The 25,949-nt window shown below is 42.4% G+C and overlaps 1 protein-coding gene across 2 annotated transcripts; it reads right to left on the bottom strand.

Moving 5' to 3' along the window:
- Positions 1–331: 331 nt before the first annotated feature.
- On the bottom strand, positions 332–14,317 carry LOC113018378 (myosin heavy chain, fast skeletal muscle-like). 2 transcript variants are annotated; one of them, XM_080300788.1, is made up of 41 exons: positions 14,297–14,317; positions 14,056–14,105; positions 13,740–13,962; positions 13,499–13,642; positions 13,257–13,413; positions 13,055–13,082; positions 12,864–12,975; positions 12,678–12,770; positions 12,527–12,590; positions 12,027–12,125; positions 11,832–11,935; positions 11,600–11,738; positions 11,396–11,514; positions 11,147–11,296; positions 10,892–11,062; positions 10,498–10,804; positions 10,288–10,364; positions 6,873–6,960; positions 6,673–6,790; positions 6,431–6,554; positions 6,216–6,352; positions 5,857–6,112; positions 5,428–5,670; positions 5,117–5,293; positions 4,861–5,006; positions 4,675–4,765; positions 4,182–4,571; positions 3,950–4,076; positions 3,705–3,823; positions 3,281–3,477; positions 3,005–3,188; positions 2,746–2,911; positions 2,488–2,612; positions 2,086–2,394; positions 1,793–1,996; positions 1,585–1,710; positions 1,328–1,498; positions 1,089–1,193; positions 903–998; positions 657–788; positions 332–451 (listed from the first exon to the last, which is right to left on the bottom strand). In XM_080300788.1, exons 3-41 carry the CDS (start codon positions 13,941–13,943, stop codon positions 434–436), a joined length of 5,817 nt encoding a protein of 1,938 aa, XP_080156914.1. In that variant the 5' UTR covers positions 13,944–13,962; positions 14,056–14,105; positions 14,297–14,317; the 3' UTR covers positions 332–433. The 2 variants fall into 2 exon arrangements, with proteins under 2 accessions (XP_080156914.1, XP_080156913.1); XM_080300787.1 differs by having other exon boundaries at positions 12,678–12,975.
- Positions 14,318–25,949: the final 11,632 nt, after the last annotated feature.

Genomic DNA, 25,949 nt, shown 5'->3' with positions numbered 1-25,949 from the left:
TTTAACCAGAGTAGCGAAAGACCGCATTAATAATGGCTTATAAAGCATTTACAGATTAATTAAAAAAATATTGACATATGCAGCCATTTGTTTAACTGATGTGACAATGGAAATTAATTGTTGTTTAATGGAAAATTTGCTTGTGAAGCACAATTTTTTTAGGATTGCAAAAAATTTACTTTTAAATTATCATAGTTTTTGTGAAATGTGGTTTTCTTTTAAAGGTAAAGGAAAAGTGCTGTTTTCAAGAAATTACTGTGTTAAACATTGTATGTTTGATAGTGAATATTTTAGAACATACAATAAATAAAACTCTTTACATTTCATGAAATCATAATGAAAGTGTTTATTGAATTAATACATCATAAGCAGACAATTTAACAGTTAGTTCATATTTTATGAACACTGCCAAAAAGTTCCAAAAGAATGTGTCTTATTCAGCACTTTCACCCTGAAAAAAATAATGAAAGGTAAAATTATTCAACGCATATTAACAGTAAGCAATTTATTGCGTGTTGTTTTTGTACAAGTATCTACACTCTCTACTCTCTTCAAATCAAAGCAAATTAATAATACAAAGCAAACAACATTCAACATTATATCAAACACTCATCTGATCAACATTAAATGTTGTGTAAACGAATTAGATGAATTACCTTTCCAGCATCACGGCTCTTGACTCTCAGTTTGTTGACCTGAGATTCAGCAATGTCAGCACGTTCCTGAGCTTCCTCCATCTCATGTTGGACCTTTCTCAGTCTGGACATGTGGGTGTTGGCCTGTTCCTCCTGTTCAGTGCAATAATATGTTTTATTTAAAAACATATCTGATCATATATGAGAGATATCTCAGTTATGAAGCTGTGAATTCCATATGTAAAAATCCCAAAACATTTCACTCACAGCCTCCTCAGCCTGTCTCTTGTAAGCCTTGACTTTGAGCTGTAGCTTGTCCACCAGATCCTGAAGTCTGACCAAATTCTTCTTGTCCTCCTCAGTCTGCATAAACAACAAACTGTTACTGACGGCTGAAGAAGAAAGAATTTAGGAACTTAAATGTAATAGATGTTTAGGTAAATGTGTAATCACCTGGTAGGTGAGCTCCTTCACTCTCCTCTCATATTTGCGGACTCCTTTAACAGCATCAGCTCCACGTCTCTGCTCAGCTTCAACTTCAGTTTCTAGTTCACGGACCTTTAATGCCATGATAAGTAATCAGCTTTTAATAAATATTAAGAGTAGAAAGAAAATGGGTGGAGATCATGTGATGGCATCAAAGTGTTTATTTAATACTTGAATAATAACTCAAGAATATATGCAGTACATACCCTGGATTCCAGTTTCTGGAGCTGCTTCTTGCCACCCTTCATGGCGAGGTTCTCTGCCTCATCCAGACGGTGCTGCAGGTCCTTGACTGTGACCTCCAGGTTCTTCTTCATCCTCTCCAGGTGAGCACTGGTGTCCTGCTCCTTCTTCAGCTCCTCAGCCATCATGGCAGCCTGAAAGTATGGGTGGTATTGGCATTATTGATCAAGCATGAACAAAAATTTTGAAAAGATAAGATGCTTGTAAAGTACTAACTTACATCAGTGATAGCCTTTTTGGCCTTCTCCTCAGCATTTCTTGCTTCCTGAACTGCATCATCCACCTCACCCTGAACCTGGACAAGGTCAGCCTCCAGCTTCTTCTTGGTGTTCAAAAGACTGGTGTTCTGAATGAAAAAGAAACCGTTTTAATGATGTGATTCTCACTCTCTGATGTCTCAAAGTTCTTGTAAAGTAATGAATACCAACCTGAGAGTGAAGCAGTCCAACACGCTCGCTAGCATCAACCAACTCCTGCTCAGCCACTTTGCGTCCTCTCTCTGTCTGCTCCAGAGCGGCTCTCAGCTCCTCAATCTCAGCCACCATCAGACCATTTCTGCGCTCCACCATGGCGACCTGCTCCTTCATGTCTTCCTGTCCTCTGACTGCGTCATCCAGGTGCAGCTGAGCATCCTGATGACAAACAAACAAATGATATTATCATTGTTTGCTTGGAGGTTAATTAAAAAAAACACAAACACACACACAATCTACCAACTCACCTTGAGCTGTCCTTGGACATTCCTCAGTTGTTTCTGTGCCTCAGCAGCCTGTCTGTTGGCATGGCTCAGCTGAATCTCCATCTCATTCAGGTCTCCCTCCATCTTCTTCTTGACTCTCAGGGCATCATTCCTGCTCCTGACCTCAGCATCCAGAGTGCTCTGCATGGAGTCAGTCACCCTCTGGCTGTTCCTCTTGATCTGCTCCATCTCCTCGTCCTTCTCTGACAGCTTCCTGTCAATCTCACCTTTTACCTGGTTTAGCTCAAGCTGAACACGAAGGATCTTGGCCTCCTCGTGCTCCAGAGTTCCCTTTAAATAAAGGTTTATTTCAAAATAAACTGGAGAAGGGATAGTTTTATAAATGTAATTACAAACAAAGTACACTTTTATAAAATACATTACCTCAGCTTCCTCCAGAGCTGTCTGAATTTCAGACTTCTCAGTCTCAACAGTCTTCTTGGCCTTTTCCAGCTCATGGATGCTCTTTCCAGTCTCACCAATCTGCTCAGTCAGATCTGAGATCTCCTCTACAGAGCAAACACAGCCAAGAGTTTTAGTACTTGGAGCTGATATATGCAAATGTTTTGGCCACAACAAAAGCTGTAAATGAATATAAACATTAGAATCATATCCATATGATCTATAGCAAGATAAGCGTACGCTGCAGGTTCTTGTTCTCTCTCTTCATGGTCTCAAGTTGATCCAGAGCCTCTTCATATGAGTTCTTCATCTTGAACAACTCAGTGCTGAGAGAACGAGCCTCCTTTTGGGCTCCTTCCAGCTCTGCCTGGCTCTCCTCATACTTCTGCTTCCATTCTGCCAGGACCTAGATTAATTAAAAATGTATTAATTAAATAATTAGTTGTTGTAATGGGTGTAATTTCTCCTTTGATGATAGAGGTTATGTTTAAAACTTTACTTTATCAAAGTTCCTCTGCTTCTTGTCAAGGTTGGCAGCCAGAGAATTAGCTCTCTCCACATCAATCATGAGGTCCTCCACCTCACCCTGCAGCCTCTGCTTGGTCTTCTCCAGTGAGGCACACTTGGAGTTCACAGCCTCAATGGATTCCTCAGCCTCCTGCAGGCGCTGGGCAAGCTTTTTCCTGTTGTTAAAATAATTTTTTTTAAATTAAGGCTGAATTGTTTGGTTTTAAATCTGAAAACTAATTTAAACAATGAAAGTATGGTGACTTACTTGGATTCCTCCAGCTCCTCAGTTCGCTGGATGGCATCAGTCTCATATTTGGATCGCCACTGAGCCACCTCACTGTTGGCCTTGGACATTCCTCGCTGCAGCTCAGCCTTGGCCTCCTGCTCCTCCTCAAACTGCTCTCTGAGCAGATCACAGTCATGACGTGCTGACTGAACTGCATGAGCCAGGGCATTCTTGGCCTGTTGAAGTGACAGTTGATTTCAGATTTCGGGATTTTTTTTTTTGTTGAAATCAATTTTAAAGTCTAATGCTGAGAGGATAACAAATTTAAGAGGTAAAACCTTAGAAAGATTTTAGAGGATTATCTGTCTCAGAGTTACTGAGTGTCTCTGTAACTGATTAAAACTTGTCTCTGTTTTTATTAGTAAGTGCTGAAATTTAACAGAAGAGAGAAAACATTTCAGACCTTCACTTCCTCCTCAACGTGTCTCTTCAGTTCCTCAATCTGCTGAGTGAAGGCCTGCTTGCCCCTTGTGAGCTGAGAAACAAGAGCTTCTTTCTCCTCAAGCTGGCGACTGAACTCACCTGTAGTTAACACACATGTATTAAGCCCAGTTTGTTCCATTTCACCCACTGATTGGTTGTAGTTTTAGGTACCTGTAAATGACAAATTTCCAGAGACAGACTGTGTTTTTGTTATACATCACTTACCATTCTCTGTTTGAAGTCTCGCCTTCTGGGCATTAATGTCATTCAGCTGACGAACATTCTCATCATTTTTGGCTTTGAGTTCACTTAGTTGATCCTCAAGAGTCCTGCACATTTTCTCCAAGTTGCCCTGTCACCAAGTAATGTCATATCCATGTTAACAGTTAATGAGCTGCTTTGGCGGTCCTGAAATGTAAAAAAGAAAAAATCTGTTCTCTATAAATACTGTCCGCACCTTTGCTTTAGCAACAGCCTCCATGTTGCTGGAGAGGTCATCAATCTCCATCTTGTACTCGCTCTTCTCTTTCTCCAGCTTCTGTTTGACACGCTGGAGGTTGTCGATCTGCTCTCCGAGCTCTGCAACAGTGTCAGCCTGCTTCTTACGGAGAGCTGCTGCAGTAGCTTCATGCTGCAGAGTTGATTCCTCAAGATCACGACGCAGTTTCTGGAACTCAGCCTCTCGCTTCTTGTTCATCTCAATCTGAGCAGCTGTTGCTCCACCAGCTTCCTCGAGCCTCTCGCTGATCTCTTCAAGCTCCCTGGAGAGGTCGGCTCTCTGCTTCTCTACCTTAGCCCGAGCTGCCCTCTCAGCCTCAATCTCCTCTTCCAGCTCCTCAATACGAGCCTAGTTTGAAATTATTTGGATTTATCGATTAGAACCTGAACTAAAGTAGGTTTTTGAATTATAATGAACAATATTCTTTATGAACACTGGTCGTTAGTGTTACCTGAAGTTCTTTGATCTTCTTCTGAAGTTGAGCACCAAGGGATTGTTCATCTTCAATTTTGCTGAGAAGTTGGCTGATTTCAAAGTCCTTCCTTGGTGTGGAAGAAGTATGGTTTTACGATCATAGTCCATATGATTATTGCAATGCAGTGTGTGTAAATAAAATTATTTGCAAAAAAAGCCCTACTTCTTGATTTTCTCATCAGACTGCTGCTTGTCATTCTCCAGATCCATTATGGATTCCTGGGCCAGTTTCAGATCTCCCTCCAGCTTCCTCTTGGCTCTCTCAAGGTCCATGCGGAGCTTCTTCTCTTGCTCCAGTGAACCCTCAAGCTATAAAGTCATGTCAGTTGATTCAAGTGGTTGGTATGACAATGATTCAGCACTAAAATTCTTTCCATAAAAAACAAAAAACAACAACGTAATTTTTATAGTTTTCTTACATCATCAACTTGCTGTTCCAGCTTTGTTTTGGACTTGGTCAGAGTGTTGACTTTGTCTTCTTCTGCCTGGAGATCATCCAGTGTTTGCTGATGGGCCTCTTGTAAGGCTTTCTTCTCCTTAGTCAACTTGGCAATTGACTCATCTTGAGATGCCATCTCCTCTGTCAGGTTTTTCACCTGAAACAATGTGAATACATTAAGTTTAATTTTGTTCGAGATTTTGCTGATTATTTGATCGTTTAACATGTATATTCAAAGAACAACATTACATGTTTTAATTGAACTAAGTATACAATCAAAATGAACTGAACCTTGTTTTCTGTGGCATGTTTCTCCTTCTCCACTTTGGCCAAGGTGAGCTCCAAGTCATCAATGTCCTTCTTCAGCTCAGAGCATTCATCCTCCAGCTTCCTCTTCTTAGCAGTCAGCTCAGCATTGATTTCCTCTTCATCCTCCAGTCTCTCACTTGTCTCTTTGAGTTTTGCTTCAAGCTGGATTTTGCTCTTAATGAGCCCCTCACACCTTTCTTCAGCATCGGAGAGATTGTCAACTTCCTATAATACATGTTGAACACACAAGTTAGATTATTTGTGACAAAAGTGTAGTTAAAATCATAATTTTAACTACACTTTTGTTTTAGCAAATAAATAATCAGAGGGAGAGACAAACATGTGGTCTTTTTATATCTACCTTATATACATGAACTATAGGTGCAATGTATACTTTTCTCTACTACTTACTGCAGCCACTTGAAGTTGCAGGTCATTCTTCTCCTGCAGCAGGCTGACCATCTTCTCTTCCAGTTCCTTCTTCTTAGCCAGAGCAGCAGCCAGGTCTGTCTTCATCTTATCATAGTTCTCCTTCATGTTCTGCAACTCCTTCTCAGTCTCAGCACTCTTCAGAAGAGGCTTGATCTTGAAATATACTTTCAGCCATGGCCAGTTCTTGACATTCATGAAAGAACGGATGTTGTACTGGATGGTGTAGATAGATTCTCTAAAAACCAAACATGAGAGTGTTACTTTTAGTGTCGTAGGATCTTAATATGAGGAAGGAAATACAAAAGAGAATACAATAGAGTTTACTATGATAATGTTACCTCCTCTCCATCATCTTCACAAACTCTTTCCTCATGACGTATCCTCTGCAGAGAGCCTGAGTCATGGTCACCAGCTCAGCCAGTTTCTCATCTCTCAACTCCTCAAGAGTGCCCAGCAGACCAGCTTTGAAGAACACCTATTTAATCATTGAAAACATAAGTACAAGTACAAAGGGACAGTTTTTGTTAATGTCTATTAATATAATGAAGTGTACCTTTGTGTGCCCAAACATGTATTGTGTGTGATCCACATCAATGGAGCCAAGCAGCTTCTCTGAAGCTTTCTTGTTGTCAATGAACTGTCCCTCAGGGATGACACTGGCATTCAACACTTTGTATCTTCAAGAGAGATACAATTACAGTTGTTACTTAGATTTTTCTTCCATCATATTCAAGTTTGTCCTTTACAACAACCATGAAACCATTTTTCCTTTCCAATATTGTAATGTGCTGTCACCTCTGCTTGAAGTCACCATAGAGGATTCTGCTGGGGAAACCCTTTCTGCAGATTCTGATGCCCTCCAGTACACCGTTACACCTCAGCTGGTGGATGACCAGGAAGTTCTCCATAAGGCCTGAGAGTCAGAAATGCATAATGTTTCAAATCTTTTCTATATTCTTACTGTCATTTTTACAGTTAATATTACTGTAGGGTACCTGGGGTCTTTGTCTCATTGGGAATCAGGCAACGGACAAAGTGAGGATGAGTGCTTCTTAAGTTGGTCATCAGCTTGGCCAGATTCTCCTGTAGATCAGCATCATTAGATAATAGGTTGATACTATTTAAAAATGAGCATTTAATTTACACACATATCTATATCTATCTATATATCTATATCTATATATATATATATATATATATATATATATATCAACATTCGAAAGAAGGGACTGCTCTCACAGCTAGAGATTGACGAGGTACAACACAAATGCTACGGCAAGGAGGAGTCAGGACGCCAGGTCAAGGGGGAGATATCATCACCCCCACCCGAGATTGGGTACATAGCCCCAAGTGTGATAGGAGAAGGATCATTGAGTGCGAGAGGAACTGACCTGAAAAATAGGATCATGGCCAAGCTTGAAACCTGGATCCCCCATAGCCGGTTACCAAGATTACGTGAAGTACCCTCAGAAGGTCTGCTAGATGATGGTAATGCAGCACTACGGACAATACCTACAACCACGATTACCGACACTAACAAGCTGATCTACAATATGGCAGCAGTGATCAGTGAGATGCTTGGCTACAAGTTGAACAGCCACAAGGGGCAGTACCCTCCATGGAGGAGGAGGCTAGAGGGCAAGATCAAAGTAGCACGGAGGGAGGTTAGCCAACTAACGGAGTTGCAGAAATACAGCAAGCTGTCCATACCTGAGGCCTTGGAAACTGCCAAGCAAAGACTCACAGCCTTGGCCACCCGGTTGAGGAGGTACACCAGAGAGATAGAAGGCAGGAGAATAAACCAGCTGTTCTCCACAGAACCAGCAAAGGTGTACTCTCAGTGGCAAGGGAACAATAATAATAAGAGAACAGCACCACCAAGGCTGGAGACGGAGCAATACTGGAAGAGCATATGGGAGAAGGATGCAATCCATAACGGCAATGCTCAGTGGCTAGTGGATCTGAGGGCAGACCACAGCGACCTCCCTGAACAGGGTCCAGTAACCATCACAGTGGCAGATATCCAAGAAAGGGTCTCCAGTATGAAGAGTTGGACAGCACCAGGGCCTGACATGGTTCATGCCTACTGGCTAAAGAAGCTGACTGCACTCCACGAGCGTCTGGCAGCACAAATGAACCAGCTGCTAGTTAACGAGAGACACCCGGAATCAAATCATATCGCATCATATCGGCTAAGATGAACAGGCACATGGGTCAATACATGAGCGGGACACAGAAAGGAATTGGCAAGAATACCAGAGGTGCAAAACACCAGCTACTGGTAGACAGAACAGTCAGCCGAGACTGCAAGACCAGACTGACCAACCTGTGCACTGTCTGGATTGATTACAAGAAGGCCTATGACTCAATGCCCCACAGCTGGATACTGGAATGCCTAGAATTGTACAAGATCAATGGGACCCTAAGAGCCTTCATCAGGAACTCAATGGGGATGTGGCGTACAACACTGGAGGCCAACTCCAAGCCCATAGCACAAGTCACCATCAAGTGCGGGATCTCCCAAGGAGATGCTCTGTCCCCACTGCTGTTCTGCATAGGCCTGAACCCCCTCAGTGAGATCATTAGAAGACTGGCTACGGATACCGATTACGGAACGGAGCAGTTGTCAGCCACCTCCTGTACATGGATGACATCAAGCTGTATGCCAAGAGTGAACGAGACATCGATTCACTGATCCACACTACCAGGCTATACAGCAATGACATTGGAATGTCGTTCGGACTGGAGAAGTGTAGTCGGATGGTAACAAAGAGAGGGAAGGTAGTCAGAACTGAGGGGATTGAACTACCAGAAGGCAACATTGCAGACATAGAGGACAGTTACAAGTACCTGGGGATCCCGCAGGGGAATGGGAACAATGAAGAGGCCGCTAGAAAAGCTGCAACCACCAAGTACCTGCAGAGGGTCATGCAAGTCCTGAGGAGTCAGCTGAATGGTAAGAACAAGATCCGGGTCATCAACAAGTACGCCCTGCCCGTGATCAGGTACCCTGCTGGGGTAATAGGCTGGCCAAAGGAGGAGATAGAAGCCACTGACATAAAGACAAGAAAGCTCCTTACCATGCATGGAGGGTTTCACCCCAAGTCCAGCACCCTGAGGCTGTACGCTTGGACATTCCTCAGTTGTTTCTGTGCCTCAGCGGGAGCGGAAGGAAGGGGGCCGGGGACTGGTGAGTGTCAGCGCCACAGTCCAGGATGAGACAACGAACATCCAAGAATACATTGGGAAGATGGCCCCAACTGACCGATTGCTCAGTGAATACCTCAGGCAGCAGAAACCCAAGAAAGAGGAGGGAGACGAGGAACCATCATGGAAGGATAGGCCCCTGCACGGTATGTACCACCGGCAGATAGAGGAGGTGGCTGATATCCAGAAATCCTACCAGTGGCTGGACAAAGCTGGACTGAAAGACAGCACAGAGGCACTAATCATGGCAGCACAAGAACAAGCTCTGAGTACAAGATCCATAGAGGCTGGGGTCTATCACACCAGGCAAGACCCCAGGTGCAGGCTGTGTAAAGATGCCCCAGAGATAATCTAGCACATAACAGCAGGGTGCAAGATGCTAGCAGGCAAGGCATACATGGAACGCCATAACCAAGTGGCCGGCATAGTGTACAGGAACATCTGTGCCGAGTATAACCTGGAAGTCCCGAGGTCAAAATGGGAGATGCCCCCAAGGGTGGTGGAGAATGACCGAGCTAAGATCCTGTGGGACTTCCAGATACAGACGGACAAAATGGTGGTGGCTAACCAACCGGACATAGTGGTGGTAGACAAACAGAAGAAGACGGCCGTAGTGATCGATGTAGCGGTTCCCAATGACAGCAATATCAGGAAGAAAGAACACGAGAAGCTGGAGAAATACCAAGGGCTCAGAGAAGAGCTCGAGAGGATGTGGAGGGTGAAGGTAATGGTGGTCCCCGTGGTAATCGGAGCACTAGGTGCGGTGACTCCCAAGCTAGGCGAGTGGCTCTAGCAGATCCCGGGAATAACATCAGAGATCTCTGTCCAGAAGAGCGCAGTCCTGGGAACAGCTAAGATACTGCGCAGGACCCTCAAGCTCCCAGGCCTCTGGTAGAGGACCCGAGCTTGAAGGATAAACTGCCCGCAGGGGCGTGCTGGGTGTTTTTATATATATATATATATATTAAAAAAAAACACAGACAAAAAAAACCATATATATATATATATATATATATATATATATATATATATATATATATATATATATATATATATATATATATGTTTTTTTTTGTCTGTGTTTTTTTTTAATATATATATATATATATATAAACACCCATATATATATATATATATATATATATATATATATATATATATATATATATATATATATATATATATATAAAAATCTATACATACTCTGAAAAGAGCAGACACGGTCTGGAAGGAACCACCCTTCTTCTTGCCACCCTTCTTGCCACCACCACCAGCAGCCTCTGTTTTCATAAACAGTAAATTTCATTACTGGAATTGAAAAAATATTTTTCACTGTATAATTTTAGCCTGCAGTATGCACATTGTAGCTATCTGTACTGGACATGGGAGTTTGTGAGCACTTTTTTTTCTTACCTTCAGCTCCAGCATGGGCTGCGTACAGGAAGCCCAGCAGTTTGTTTGAAGACTTCTGGTAGAGCTGCACAACTGAGTCATTCAGTGGGTCCTTGTTCTTGTCCAGCCAGCCAGTGATATTGTAGTCCACTGTACCAGCATAGTGAACCAGGGAGAAGTGTGCCTCAGCCTTGCCCTTTCCAGGCTTTGGTTTCTCAAATGCTTTGGTCTTGCCAAGATGCTGATCGTGCAGCTTGTTCTTGAACGTTGTGTCAGAGGCCTTGGGGAACATGCACTCCTCTTCAAGGATGGAGAAGATGCCCATTGGCTGAGAAAATGGCACAAATCATATTAAAATTTCAAGGGAGGTAACATATGCAACCACATGTACATTTCTTCCTGAGCAGCTGTTTACCTTCTCAATAAGCTCAATGCAAGCAGCCAAGTCCATACCAAAGTCAATGAACTCCCATTGAATGCCTTCTTTCTTGTACTCCTCTTGCTCCAGGACAAACATGTGATGGTTGAAAAACTGTTGCAGTTTCTCATTGGTGAAGTTGATGCAGAGTTGCTCCAAGCTGTTGAACTGTAATAGTACAACCATGTCTAACTTCATGGCAATAAAGTCTTTAAAGTTTAAGAAATGTGTTGAAATGTTTCAAGTGCTCACATCAAAGATCTCAAACCCAGCGATATCCAGCACTCCAATGAAGAACTGTCTGGGCTGCTTTGTGTCCAGCATCTCATTGATACGGATAACCATCCACAAGAACATTTTCTCATAGATAGATTTGCACAGAGCCGAGACAGCATTGTTGACCTGGCAAACAAGAATTTATAATTATACAAAACCATATGAATACAGCTATAATGTTTATAATTATAATATGATTATACAAGTCTCCCTTTTATGAATTACCTGTGGGACGGTCTGACCTTTGGTCACCATCTCATTGCCAACCTTGACTCTTGGGTAGCACAAAGCTTTCAGCATATCAGCCGAGTTCAGGCCCAATAGGTACGCAATCTTGTCAGCCACTGTTGGATTAAAACAAATCATTATAATACCTAATAAATACAAATACTTCAAACATTTCTCCATTATAGAAATTTTTCACAATACCCTCATTGCCATCAGGTTCAGCCTGCTCTTCACGCTGCTTCTGCTTGAATTTCATGTTGCCATGATGCATCACAGCACCAGTCAGCTTGTAGATGCTTAACTTCTCATCACCAGTAAAGCCCAAGATGTCAATTGCAGTCTGTAAGAAAAAAATGAAATTAGCTATCAATAAATAAAACAAAAGAAGATATTTATGGTTAAGTATAAGATTCTGTGTCAAATGTGATTTTACATCTGTTGCAATGAACTCCTCCACATCATCGATGCTCTTGACAGTGATTTCACCCTGACTGATCATTGGATAGTCATAAGGGTTAGTTGTGATCAGAAGAGCCTCTGAAAGGAGAAATGAAGTTAACTTGTTTTTTTGCTTAGAATGTGATTTTAATGGTTTTAAAATTTAAATTTAGGTGTCCTGTCAGCATACCCAGAAGCTCAGGTTTGTGGCCTGTCATCAGCTGATAGAAGATATGGTAGCTCCTCTCAGCAGACAACTGGAAGGTGACACGGGACTTCTCCAGCAGATCTAAGGACAACAGATTAATTTTGACACTGTAGACATGAGACATCACAGTCAAAACTGCAAAATGGATCATACATGCATTTATTTCCTTGGCTGTCATTGGGCGTGTTTGAAACTTTTTTCAGTTCTGTTGCTTTACTTATAACGTGCTTCACAGTATACCTTATTATACTTTAAATGTTCCGTGAAGTTGCAATATGTTCCTACTTATACTTACACACGATAACTGCTGGGTTACAGTATATAACTTATATATATAGCGTAACCACACTGTTCATGCATCCGTGTGTTCCACCACAACAGACAATATTACTTCTTCTGAAATTAAGTGACTCATCTCTTTATGTGCTGTAAAACAATTTCTATCACAGATAATGGTAATTTACACTGTGGTTCAAACTTACATGTTTCAATATCAGCTGAAGACAGCTTGCCAGATGTGCCAAAGTGAATCCTGATGAATTTACCCTACAGGGGTAGATCTTTATTAATATTGCCTTTCATGAGAGCAAGTAGTAAAAAGCTCATTTACATTAACTCATTTTAATCACTTACAAATCGAGAGGAGTTGTCATTCCTCACAGTCTTGGCATTACCGTAGGCCTCCAACAGAGGGTTGGCAGCAACAATCTGATCCTCAAGAGAGCCCTGCAAGAATATATTGTTTTTATGTGAGCTGATCTTCCAAAATTCATTTTCTTTTTCTGTCACAAAGACTTTGACGCAGAATAAAGAATCTACCTGTATTTTGCCAGCTGCTGGCTCAGCCTTCTTAGCTCCAAGAGCTGCAATTGTTGCAAAGTACTGGATGACACGTTTGGTGTTGACAGTCTTTCCCGCACCGGATTCTCCACTGGGGTTTAGGGGACACATTGTTAAAATGCCTTTATATCGTTTTTATATATTTTGCATACAGTTTTTATTATACTCACGTAATCAGGACAGACTGGTTCTCACGATCTAAAAGAAAAACATATAAGCATGTCTTGAATAATCTTAGTATTCATTTATTTCCTATCACTTATAAGTAGCTATGTGGTAAGAAGCAATTTTTTTCACACAATGATTAATGGTCATCTCTTTAAGTAGAAGTCCTAAATGCATTTAAAGGCTTTAATAGGAAATTGAGCTTACCAGTGAGCATGGCCTGATAGGCATTGTCAGAGATGGAGAAGATGTGGGGTGGAGCCTCAATCCTCTTCTTTCCTCTGTATGCTGCTACACATGTAGCATCATATACAGGAAGCCACTTGTAGGGATTGACGACAACACAGAACAACCCAGAGTAGGTCTGTATCATAGACAATAAATATCATTTAAACATTTACAGATCAGCATGATACTTTCCTCTCACACACAGCAATGTGAAAACTTACGTAGATCATCCATGATGCATAACGCTCTTTGAGGTTAAACAACACAGATGGCTCATTAAGGTGGGTCATCATGGCCATGTCCTCCATCTTATCAAACTTTGGAGGGTTTCTAGGGTGGATTTCATCCTCCTTTACAGTGACCGTCTGAATAGATTTTAATGATCCATCAGACAACTTCATCTTTCACAGTTCGGCATTATATATTTAACAAACAGATAAAGTACATAGATTATTCATCTACCTTTCCTCCATCTGTCTCAACAGTGGCTTTACCACCCTCCTTCTTGACGAGTTTCCCCTTGACATACATCTCATCAGTATCAGTCACAAAGAAGGCCGTCTTGGCATCAAATGGAGCAGTCTGGGCCTCAATCCTCTCCTTTTCTGGCTTGCGGAGGTAAATGGCCGCTGGGCCATACTGCGCCATCTCCGCGTCTGTGCTCATGGTGGCACTTTACTAGAGACTGAAAATATGATGGATTGACACATAATTCAAATACTGTACTTATTATACAAACCATAATTAACATCCATTCTTTTTGATTTGTGGAGTTTACCTCAGCTGATGCAAACAGAAATTCCTTGGTATCCTGTGTATGTCAAGGTGCTATAAAATAAGTAAAGGTATATCAATGGACACTTTACTCTTTAGTTTAAGAATCAATTCAAAAAGCAAAATTTTCAATGCCATTAAAAAATATAATAACCCAACACTTAAAAGTGTAAAATATAAACTTAATGAGAGCATATAATACACAGTAGATAAAACATGGTAGCTGAATCCTTTACTGTACTCACCCGTCTTAGATGCCCGTCAGCTAGAGCAAATGTCCAGAGCTGCTGCTTTTATAAACAACGACTCTGCTTCCTCAGCAATTACACTCTCCTTAGTTTGGTCATGAATGTCTGACACCTTGCTTCTTGATACTGATATGGTCAAAAATAAATGAATTACTTTGATTAATTTTCCACATATGAAATCCTTCTTTTCTTATAAAACATATTTTTTAAATTAAAAAAAATAAAATGTAAAATTCTCATGTTAATATAGCTGGATTCCTTAATGAAAAAAAATATTGTCAATGTATTTTGGTTCATATATTCCTTCAAATGATTATGCCCCTAAAAATGGAAAATGTACGAAATTTTAACAGAATAGTTAGTGGTAAATCACAACAGTGCTCTGCATGGTTTGTGGGTTATTCATTCCAGTAAATCTTGAAGATAAATTGATATTAACTTGACACAGTATTTAATAAGCTTGTCTGTGCGCCCAAGTATCTTTGATATTTTGATATCCAGTTTTAAACTTGCAGTGCCACTGGTGTATAGTTACATGACATAAAAATCCAAGACATCTGGTATAAAATTCAGAGTCAGACTTTCTGTTATTGCCAGAAAGGTGTTATATATAGCCACTGGGAACATAATATTAGGTACTTTAATACTATAAAATAGCTTGGTATGATTACATTTAATATCTAGTTGGATACAAATGAACATACAGTGTTTAGGTTCCAATTTTGATGAACTAAGTGATAAATTGTTGCTGGATGGGAACATCTGGGATCACAGCCAGGATTAGCTTTCATTTCCAAAGCTTGCAGAGACTTGTCTTAATGTTTGGTGTCTTTCTAGCAGGACACGAGATACTATCATGGTCAAAAATAAATCCAGCAAAGGGTGGAAGGAGTGATTTGTGGTCGGCTCAAAAGATAGATATGTTCATTTTTCAACATCATAGGGATTAGGATTAAAGACAAGAAATTAATCATTTGAGTTTATCTATTTGATTTTCAAGTTTTTTTTCATGAAGAGTAGTCAGGTGTCAAAAGCAATATGTTGTGTGTTTTCACTCTAATTCCAAGGGCCAGGTGGAATTACAACTGCAGAGCAGACACAGCATTACAACCAAAAATGGAAACATTTTACTCTGCTTTTTTTTAGCCCTAGTATTACAGAAGAACACATTACACAGATTGCAGTCTAATGTTGTAGTGCTTTGCGAGGTGTAGAGTATTAAGTGTTTAATGTCATAATACTCTGAGGAACCCCCTCTCTGTGCGCCCCTAAATTTATGGATGCTCTTCAATGCATCCATCAAAATATGAATGTATGTAAATGTTACAGAATTCATTCTGTTGTTGTGATTTGGCACTATATAAATAACATTGAATTTAATTTAATTGAATTCAAAGACAATGGCAGTTGGAATAAACGCATTGAGGCAATCCTTGAGGGGAATCCTCATTTTCGCCAGTTCAGAGGATTTATGGGCTTGATTGATGATCTGCACAAAGCCCAGGAGACAATGCAAACTCGGGTAGTCCCGGGATTCAGCACTGAAGCAGCAGCAGCAGTGGACAGAGCTCTAAATGATGCAACAATGGCAAAGACATGAAAATAGGATTTCTGCATTTTCTGTATTTCCTACCCTAATAAGGCTCCACTTTGAACATTGTTTATATTTACTTTACTGTCTTCATTTGTTTGTTCATTTGTTTTACTATGACAACTGTTCCGTTAGATTTTTAATATTTATGCAAAAGAGTGATTTAGGAACTTTAGGTCTAACTCTCACCATGAAAGACCTTAGATCAGGAGTGAGTGGTAAGGGCTAGGTAAGGGCCTTGAAGTCCAGTTTGTCCTAATTGTGGTCTCATTTTGGGTTGTTCAATCCAGCACTGGATGCCTCCTTGTCCTTTTGGACATTCTCTCCACCAGTGTCCACATTCTCCACATGTATTCCAGGTAGCGTAAACTTCATAATTTAAGAGTGGCGGACAGAGGTGGGTAGTAATGAGTTACATTTACTCCGTTACATTTACTTGAGTAAGTTTTTGAAAAAAAAAGTACTTTTAAAGTACCTTTTTTGCACGATACTTTTTACTTTTACTTGAGTACATTTGTGAAGAAGAAACTGTACTTTTACTCCGCTACATTTACAAAATTCGATTCGTTACTCTTTAAAAAATAATTAGTTTAACACATTAGATAATATGCTGCCAGTGGAGTTTCCGGTAACTTTTTTACCAATGAGATGTGGCCATGCAGTCACATGACCAGTTTGAAACTGTGGCGGGCAGAGCGGCCCAAGCGTTTCAAAGTAGCGGACACACGGAAAGAAGAAACATGAAAACATGGCAGAGTCGCTTAAAAGCAGTACAAAAGAACAGCTATGTCTTCAGTGTCGGTGTCTTCAGTGAGAGCCAAAACAAACCAACTTTTCAGCGTGAAACAATTAAACTTGTGTAACTGAGGGCCCCCCCACCTTCTTCAAATCCAACAAAAGTGGTATCAAACGTTTGTGCTACGTTTGTGCTGCAAAATTTTCGTTTGTACTGCTATCATTTTAAAGATATTAATAAAAATTTCTAGAGGATATCAGAGGTCAACCAGCTCCCCCACATTACCCAAATCCAACAAAAGTGGTGTCAAACGTTTGTGGTACGTTTATGCTGGTTTATGCTGCAAAACTTTTCGTTTGTGCTGCTATCATTTAAAGATATTAATAAAAATTTCTAGAGGTCATCAAAGGTCAACCAGCCCCCCACATTAATGGAATCAAACAAAATTGGTGTCAATCAACTGTGCTATGTTTGTGCTGGTTTGTGCTGCTAAAATTGTCGTTTGTTCTGCTTCTGTTTTAAAGATATTAATGAAAAGGTAAAGGTCAAAAGGTCAACCAGCCCCCCCACATTACCCAAATCAAAGAAAATTGATGTCAAACGTTTGTGCTACGTTTGTGCTTGTTTGTGCTGCAAACATTTTTGTTTGTGCTGCTAACATTTTAATAAAATAAGGTCTTGATGCGTGCTTAATCATCCAGGTAAGTAAATCCCAAAAGGTTGATTCTGTTCATCTGGACATTTTCAGTTGGAGAAACGTTTCGTCACTCATCCAAGTGACTTCTTCAGTCTCAGCTGACTGCAGGTTTCCCCAACCTTATAAACAGTACATTTGCATAGTGAAGGAAATTAGCACCACTTAATGAACAAAGTGCTGGGGGGTTAGTTCCATGATTGTTAGTATGCAAATTCTTATGACCATTGATCAATGATAACTAATCAAAGCCTACTGATTAATGGCCATGAGTACCATTCACAGAAAGTGGGGAATGGCTACAATCACAGCATTGTAGGATGGCGAAAGATGTACCCTTGGGCCCCCCTTCTCGATTCAGAGATGGTCAGCATCCTGGCAGCCCGATGGACAAAGCTGTCTCTCAGTCTGTGTGTTCTGGCCCGGAGGCTCTTCAGTATCCTTCCTGATGGCAGCAAACTGAAGACGCTGCTGAAGGGATGAGTGGAGTCCCCTGTAATGGAGAGGACCTTCCAGATGAGGCAGGTGCAGCTGCTCTCACTACCCGTTGTCATTTTTTCCTGCAGGACCCAGTGCAGGAGTCATACCACACAGTGATGCAGCTGGTGAGGATACTCTCAACTGTGCCTCTGTAGAAGGTGCTCATAATGGGGGTTGAATCTCTTGTGCTTCTCAGTTTGCAGAGGAAGTAGAGTCGCTGTTGGTCTTCTCCACATTTAGGGACAGGTTGTTGTTGCTGTACCACTCAGCCAGATGGTTAACTTCACCCCTGTAGTAGATCTCGTCGTGAAGAGAAGGGGGCTCAACACACATCCTTGGGGAGCCCCCGTATTCAGTGTTCTTGGGCTGGAGGTGTTGCTGTCGACCCGTACTATCTGCTGTCTTCCTGTCAAGAAATCTAGCAGCCAGTTATACAGCAAGGTGCTGATCCCCAGCAGATCTAGTTTGTCAATGAGTTGCTGGGGAATGATGATGCTGAAGGCTGAACTGAAGTCTATGACATATGAGTCTCTAGTGTTCAGATGTGTGAGGGCTGAGTGAGGGGCAGTTGAAATTCCATCATCGGTTGAGCGTTTTGACTGGTATGCGAACTCAAATGGATCCAGGTTGGGGGAAAGCGATAATTTGATTTGATGCATGACTAACCGTTCAAAGCACTTCATAATGATGGAGGTGAGTTTGACAGGACGGTAGTCCTTAAAGCAGGAGGTAGATGACGTCTTGGGTACAGTAATGATGGTGGAGGCTTTGAGGCATGTGGGAACGGCGGCCTGACCAAGAAGAGTGCCTGACGAGCCCAGTTGTAAGTAAGCTATTAAGACTCGACTGTACACCGTGTTCGTGTTTTCCTCCGAAAACAATAAGTTCCGTTGGAGCAGCCTTTCAACGACCCAAACAACAAAGTAAAGCTATTTTTCGGCTATGAGCCGACAGGGACCCCGCCGTATTAGTCAGAGGTCCCTTTACTACAGTTCGGAGTCGCGGACCTTCAGTAATAGTAATAAATCACACAGCAATAGTACATTCACGTTGTTGCAAAAAGCATGATAATATATTAAGTAATCCAAAGTATTCAGAATACGTTACTCTCATTGAGTAACGTAACGGAATACGTTACAGAATACATTTTGGGGCATGTATTCTGTATTCTGTAACGGAATACATTTTAAAAGTAACCTTCCCAACACTGGTCTTATGTTACAGCAGCTGTGTCAAGCTCGAGCTGCGAGTCATATTTTCGGCGCTACGTTGTAGTGAGATAAGTTTGTGGGTGTTTTGTGCAGCTTCGGCTGTCTTTTTAATTGCTCGCTGGTTAGCTAGCGTGAGCTATAAGCTAACAGCTAGCCTGGTTAAACAAGCTAGAGTTCAACGCACATGCAAACCGCTCGTCTCTACTGCTTTAACTGTTAAAACAGAAGGCAATACTGCGAATGACAGGGTTTATTATGTGAAACAGCAGCTTGTTTAGTTTAATCAGTCTGCATTAAGCTGGGCAAACACTGTGCGATTTTTTTCAGTCACGTTATTCCGCTCCTGCTCAAACTGTACAATTGAATCGAAGGGGTTAGAAGTTCATAGGTCACGATGCAGGGTCTCACACTATACAGCCTGATGCTCTGATGCGACCTGAGTGCTCAAACTGTGTGTCCATAACATGAAGCTTATCATACAAAATCTGTCCCTCGCTCGCCCTCTCTGTCTTTCACTCACACAGACACACACATGATCAACTTTGCTAAATTACTAATGAAAAACATTGACCAGGCAGCTGTGATTGAGCAGCAATGTCCATCCAACTCTTTTCATGGTTGTAGTAGTCGTGATAATTTTGTGAGGCCACATTGAAAAGCCTCGGATATGGAAGCGTAGAGCTGCCACCCAGGCAAAAGAAAAATAGAGCTATATCACGCTATAACATAAAAAGTATATTATTATTGTTCTAACAATATACCTTTCACGTTTGAACAATATAATATCACGTTATTACAATATACAGAATTATCACGTTTGTACAATATAAATATTATATTGTTCAAACATGAAAGGTATATTGCACGAACATGAAAAGTATATTGTTAGAACAAAAAACTTTTAACGTTATAACGTAATATAGCTCTATTTTTCTTTTGCGTGGGTGGCAGCTCTACGCTTATGTATTCGGATGAGCTTGCCAAAGTTCTACAAGTTGTGCCTCCATCTCTTGTGTCCAGATCACACGCTGCACTGCTCCACCTTTTCACTTCCATTTCTGTGCTTGTGCGTGCGCAGTGTGAGAGGCTGCGTTGAGGGGCGACAGGATTTCAAACAGGTTTGATTATCTTGCGACCATACGATTGATGATTGGGAGCTGGTCGTGAGGTGTTAACTGCTTTTCGTTACCCCATGTATACTACACGATGCACACACGATTAAGGCAAAACTTGGGCCGATCCCCAAAACGGTTGCGCAACTGAAAAATCGGCTCAAAGTGGGCCACAAATCACACAGTGTATGGCCAGCTTTTGGAGGCTAGCTCCAAACAAACATCTGCAGCTTGGCAGTGTATACAGCACTATAATGACCAGACCTAATTCTTTTGAAAACCATACATCTTTCCACAGGTCTCCACTTCATCAGACATCACCTAGACACAGAGCTGCATGAGGCCAGCACGACCCACCTCTCGTGGCGGACCCCTTGGTCCCTTATTGGTCCATCTTCCGTGCCATGGTATAGATTGTTAATACATTATGGGCTGGTTAGGAGATATTCCCCATATAGCTGGTGCTGGTGGAGTCAGCTGTTGTTGTTTTGCTAGCGCAGCTGCTACTGCTTCTTGCATCTAAGTTTCCAAGTTCATAGTTGTTACCACCATTTGCTTGGCCTTTTCCATTGTTTTGTTAATTTCCTTTTGTGCCACCTGGTATTTCAGAAATCTTTTATTTAACTGTTTTATTTCTTCCTCTTCATGATCCTCATTTTTCCTGTGTGCACATAATGCTGGTTATCCATCCATAGGCAGTCTGCCACGAAGCCCATTCATCCAGGCTTTCCTGCTTCCTGGTTGCTGTTCACATTCACATCCCCATAGTGTTTCATTTCATCTGAGGCCCCCCATATGATCCCAAAGCTTAGCTGCATTCTGTAAATATTTTGGAAATGACTCAATCAATCAATCAATTAATGTATTTATAAGCACATAAAAAAACACAGGTTGACCAAAGTACAAAGTATAAAGTGAAAAGTAAAGTTGGGTGAATCTTCCACCTCTCAAATCTTTAATTCCTGGATAGGTGGCTCTAAGTTGCTGCCAAAGTCCATTTCTAAATTGATTGAAATTGTTGCTGTCCCGCACTCTGGGTCCAAAGCCTTAAAGATAAAAATAAATCCCAGCACAACCTCCTTATTTTCATCTGGACGCTTACGTTATAATTCAGATTAAAAGAACCCCACAGACAATGTTCCCTTTAATTTTTCATTTGTCTGAGCGAACACACAAACTCCCTAAGCAAACACTTGGACCACTGTGAGCAACAGCAGATGTGTGCACCGTGGTCACGCCAGCATCGAATCCATCCAAGTTACATGGTTTATTAAAATAATCAAATTACAGCATTTACATTTATGTTAGACTACTTTTAATTTACTGCTTTAGCCCACTTACAATGAAAATTTTAAAAAATCTTGTTTATGACCTGTGCAGTATGTTAACACTATTCAGAATCAGAATCGTGTTTATTGGCCAAGTATATGTGCAGACACATACAGGGAATTTGGTTCCGGTAGATGGTGGCTCTCAAGCACAGCAATGTAAATCTCACACACACACACACACACACACACACACACACACACACACACACACACACACACACACACACACACACACACACACACACACACACACACACAGCTGTGTAAACCAACTATAAATAACAAGTCTAAACTTATATACATAAAATACAGAAATGAATGAGGTGGAATGAATACTACAAAATGTACATAAGGTGCAGTTGCAGTCTGGCAGTGGGAGCAGTGTGACAGGTCAACTGTTAAGAAGGGAGATGGCAAGGGGAAAGAAACTGTTCCTGTGTCGGGTGGTCCTGGTCTGCAGGCTTCTGTACCGTCTGCCAGAGGGCAGCAGATCAAAAAGTCTGTGTGCAGGGTGTGAGGGGCCTGTGATGATTTTCCCTGCCCGTTTCCTGGTTCTTGAGAGGTACAGATCCTGGATGGAGGGCAGGGGGGCGCTGATGATCCTTTCTGCTGCCCGTACAGTCCGCTGCAGTCTGCTCCTGTCCTGTTTAGTGGCTGCTCCATACCAGACTGTGATGGAGGAGCACAGGACAGACTCAATGACCGCAGTGTAGAACTGGATCAGCAACTCCTGTGGAAGACTGTACTTCCCCAGTTGTCTCAGGAAGTACATCCTCTGCTGGGTCTTTTTGAGGATGGAGTTGATGTTGGTCTCCCAATTCAGGTCCTGGGAGATGGTTGTACCCAGGAACTTGAAGGTCTTCACAGTTGACACAGGGCTGTCTGATATGGTGAGGGGGAGCAGAGTTGAGGGATGTCTCCTGAAGTCCACTGTCATCTCTACAGTCTTAAGAGTGTTCAGCTCCAGATTGTGCTGACTGCACCAGAGTACCAGCCGCTCAACTTCCTGCCGGTATGCAGACTCATCACCATCTTGAATGAGGCCAATGACAGTGGTGTCATCTGCAAAATTTAGGAGTTTGACAGCCGAGTTCTTGGAGGTGCAGTCGTTAGTGTAGAGGGAGAACAGTAGTGGTGAGAGGACACAACCTTGAGGGGCACCAATTCTGAGGGACCGGGTTTCAGAGGTGATCTCCCCCAGCCTCACTTGTTGCTTTCTGTCTGTCAGGAAGCTGGTGATCCACTGACAGGTAGCTGGTGACACGCTGAGCTGGGAGAGTTTGGAGGAAAGAAGTTCAGGCACAATGGTGTTAAAAGCTGAACTAAAGTCCACAAACAGGACCCTGGCACAAGTTCCCGGGCGGTCAAGGTGTTGCAGGATGTAACGCAGCCCCATGTTCACTGCATCATCCACCGACCTGTTTGCCCGGTAGGCAAACTGCAGAGGGTCCAGCTGGTGGCCTGTAATGTCTTTCAGATGGGCTAACACCAGTCGTTCGAAGGATTTCATGACCACAGACGTCAAGGCGACAGGTCTGTAGTCATTCAGTCCTGTGATGGTGGGTTTCTTGGGAACAGGGATGATGGTGGAGCATTTGAAGCAGGAGGGAACTTCACACAGCTCCAGGGATCTGTTGAAGATGCGAGTAAAGATGGGAGCCAGCTGTTCAGCACAGGTTTTGAGGCAGGAGGGTGAGACGCCGTCTGGTCCGGGGGCTTTCCTGGGCTTCTGTTTCTGGAATAGTCGGTTCACATCCTCAGTGTGTATTCTGAGTTCCAGGAAGGAGGAAAGGGGGTTGAGAGGTGTGGTGGAGGTCGTTGAGTCTGGATTGGAGAGGGTGGTGGTGGTCGTTGAGTCTGGATTGGGGAGGGTGGGGGTGATCGTGGAGTCTTGATTGGGGAGGGGCAGGGTGAAGGGGGGAGAGGTGGAAGGTGTGTTGGAGGTCAATGTCTGAGGCAATGTCCCTGGGGAGGGGAGGGTGGGGCGTGGGAGTCTGTCCGTCTCAAACCTGCAATAGAAAGTGTTTAACTCGTTGGCCAGGTCTTTGTTTGCTTCAATAGTGGGTGGGGGGCGTCTGTAGCTCGTGATTTCCTGCAGGCCCCTTCACACTGATGCAGGGTCGTTGGCTGAGAGCCGTTCTTCCAGCTTCTGGGAGTGTTTTTTGTTTGTGTTTATAACTGTTCACATTTACAGAATCCTGTATATGTTTTCTTTTCACAGTATGTTCTCTAATGTTAACATTTCTTTGTACGAATAAAAATGTTTACAGTTTCCTTGAGTATGAGTGGTTTATTGAGGCTGATTTTACTGTAAAATCTTTTAGTTTTATTCATAGTGGTATTCTGTTGCTAGACCTGTGCCTCAGTGACAAAACGTCTAAGCATTTTGACTTGCAGTGTGTCGTGGTTCGAATTTGAGGAAGAGACATACGACTGAGAAAGTCCATAGTGAGTCAATAAAGTATTTTATTAAAAAAACACACAGTGCCATACAGTGTGGGAAGAGCCGGACTTCTTCTTCCTCTGCACAAAGACAGAAAGCTTTTATAGCCATTGACGGGGCGATCGTGGCTCAAGAGTTGGGAGTTCGCCTTGTAATCGGAAGGTTGCCGGTTCGAGCCCCGGCTTGGACAGTCTTGGTCGTTGTGTCCTTGGGCAAGACACTTCACCCGTTGCCTACTGGTGGTGGTCAGAGGGCCCGGTGGCGCCAGTGTCCGGCAGCCTCGCCTCTGTCAGTGCGCCCCAGGGTGGCTGTGGCTACATTGTAGCTTGCCATCACCAGTGTGTGAATGTATGGGTGGATGACAGGTTGTGTAAAGCGCTTTGGGGTCCTTAGGGACTAGAAAAGCGCTATACAAATACAGGCCATTTACCATTTACCATTTATGATGTCAGAAGAATTCCCCTATCTCCCTCTATGTCCTTCTATGGCTACGAACAACAACATGTTCCGGATGTTTCCACTCCGGTTTTCTGGGAACTTAACCAGTTTGTGTGTAGAATGTGTAGTTGTGTGAGAGTGTCAGTTTCCGGCCAACAAAAGTTCACCGTGTCCTCATATGACTTTACTGGGGCCTGACTGGACCCACAGCTTCTGCTGGTGTTTTCGCCACATAATAGAGTATTACTTCTAGAATGGGTTTTATCCTGCGTGCTCTGAAATAAATGATAAATGATACATGATAAACTGATGATAAGTGATGCAGACTAATGAAGTAATGATGAAATAATGACGGTGCTTTATGAATGATATATAGTGACAGTAAAATAAGATGTTTTTTCTCGACAGTCCTCCTCTTTGGACTCGCTTGCGAGTCCAACCTAACAAACACGTTATAACACTTATCAATCCCAACACCCCCGTTATTTTCCAACTTTCCCACAGTTTCATGATCCCTGTTCCCAGGCTCTCTTTACTTTTACTTTGAACTTTGTGATAAGAGTATCAAGTTATGAGTATAAAATATGCAATTAACGTACAAAACGATTACGATTCCTTTAAACTATCAATTACTTCAGACTAGAGCCCTAGCCTATTAGGAGCCTGGAATGAATTAATGAATTGCTGCTTGGCACGACGCTCCTCTTCTTTCTTCACCTCCACCAGGTTAGACTACTGGGGAGGACCGGTGCACCGGGGGAGAGGATTATTCTGCCTCTATGTTCCCCCCTGTGTTGGTTGGGGTGGAGCTCATCTCGAGTAAGCTCTCTTCCGGGGCCACCTCCTCTTGGGCCCTTCTGGTCACCTCACACATGTTGACTCCCTACTGAGACCTGTACAAGAAGGTTACATATTCTCTCTAAAACAATCTCCTGTCAACCTGTAACCTTGTGTAAAACATCAGTCAGCAGTTACATTTTAAGCTCCTTTAACTCTCAATTCACCTAAAAAGCAAATCTGTTAAATCAAACAGCTTATTTACAACCCCCTGTAAATCATAAGAGTAATAAAAGATTCAGCACCACAGACCAGTATCATGTTCAGGATTTCCCAAATCATTACATCACTCTTGTTGCCGCAATTCAATTTATCCCCAATTTAATCAGTGACTTCCCTTAAGCAATGTCACTCCACTTGTTTATCACTAAGAGCCCCCTAATGGCCAGTTAGTGAGCTCTACGTCAAACCACAACCACCCACACATGCAGGGCCTTGGAGTAGGGGTATGTCACCAGGGTGCAGAGGAGGCTACCCCCCCCCCCCCCCCCCTCTGTCCCCTTCTGGCTGCCTCTGCCTCAATTTTATCCCACAACTTAGACATTCACATTACTCACACTCTCATTACACATACATATAGGATCTTGGGGGTGGGCACGATACACGGAGTCCAAAGTACCATCAGGGTGTACACCCCACCCCTGGCATTGTTGCCCACCTCTCAATTTTAAATACACGTAGACACTGAGGGCTAGCAGGAGGGACCATGCGCTTACCTGCTGCTCTCTGGCAGGTAGCTCCAAGCCCTCCTGGGTTTTAAATGCACCTTAGAACACA

Source organism: Astatotilapia calliptera, chromosome 4 (assembly GCF_964374335.1).
Source record: "Astatotilapia calliptera chromosome 4, fAstCal68.1, whole genome shotgun sequence".
NCBI classification, from domain to species: Eukaryota; Metazoa; Chordata; class Actinopteri; order Cichliformes; family Cichlidae; genus Astatotilapia; species Astatotilapia calliptera.
Note: the sequence above shows the minus strand (reverse complement) of the source record. Positions and strands in the feature narration are given on the sequence as shown.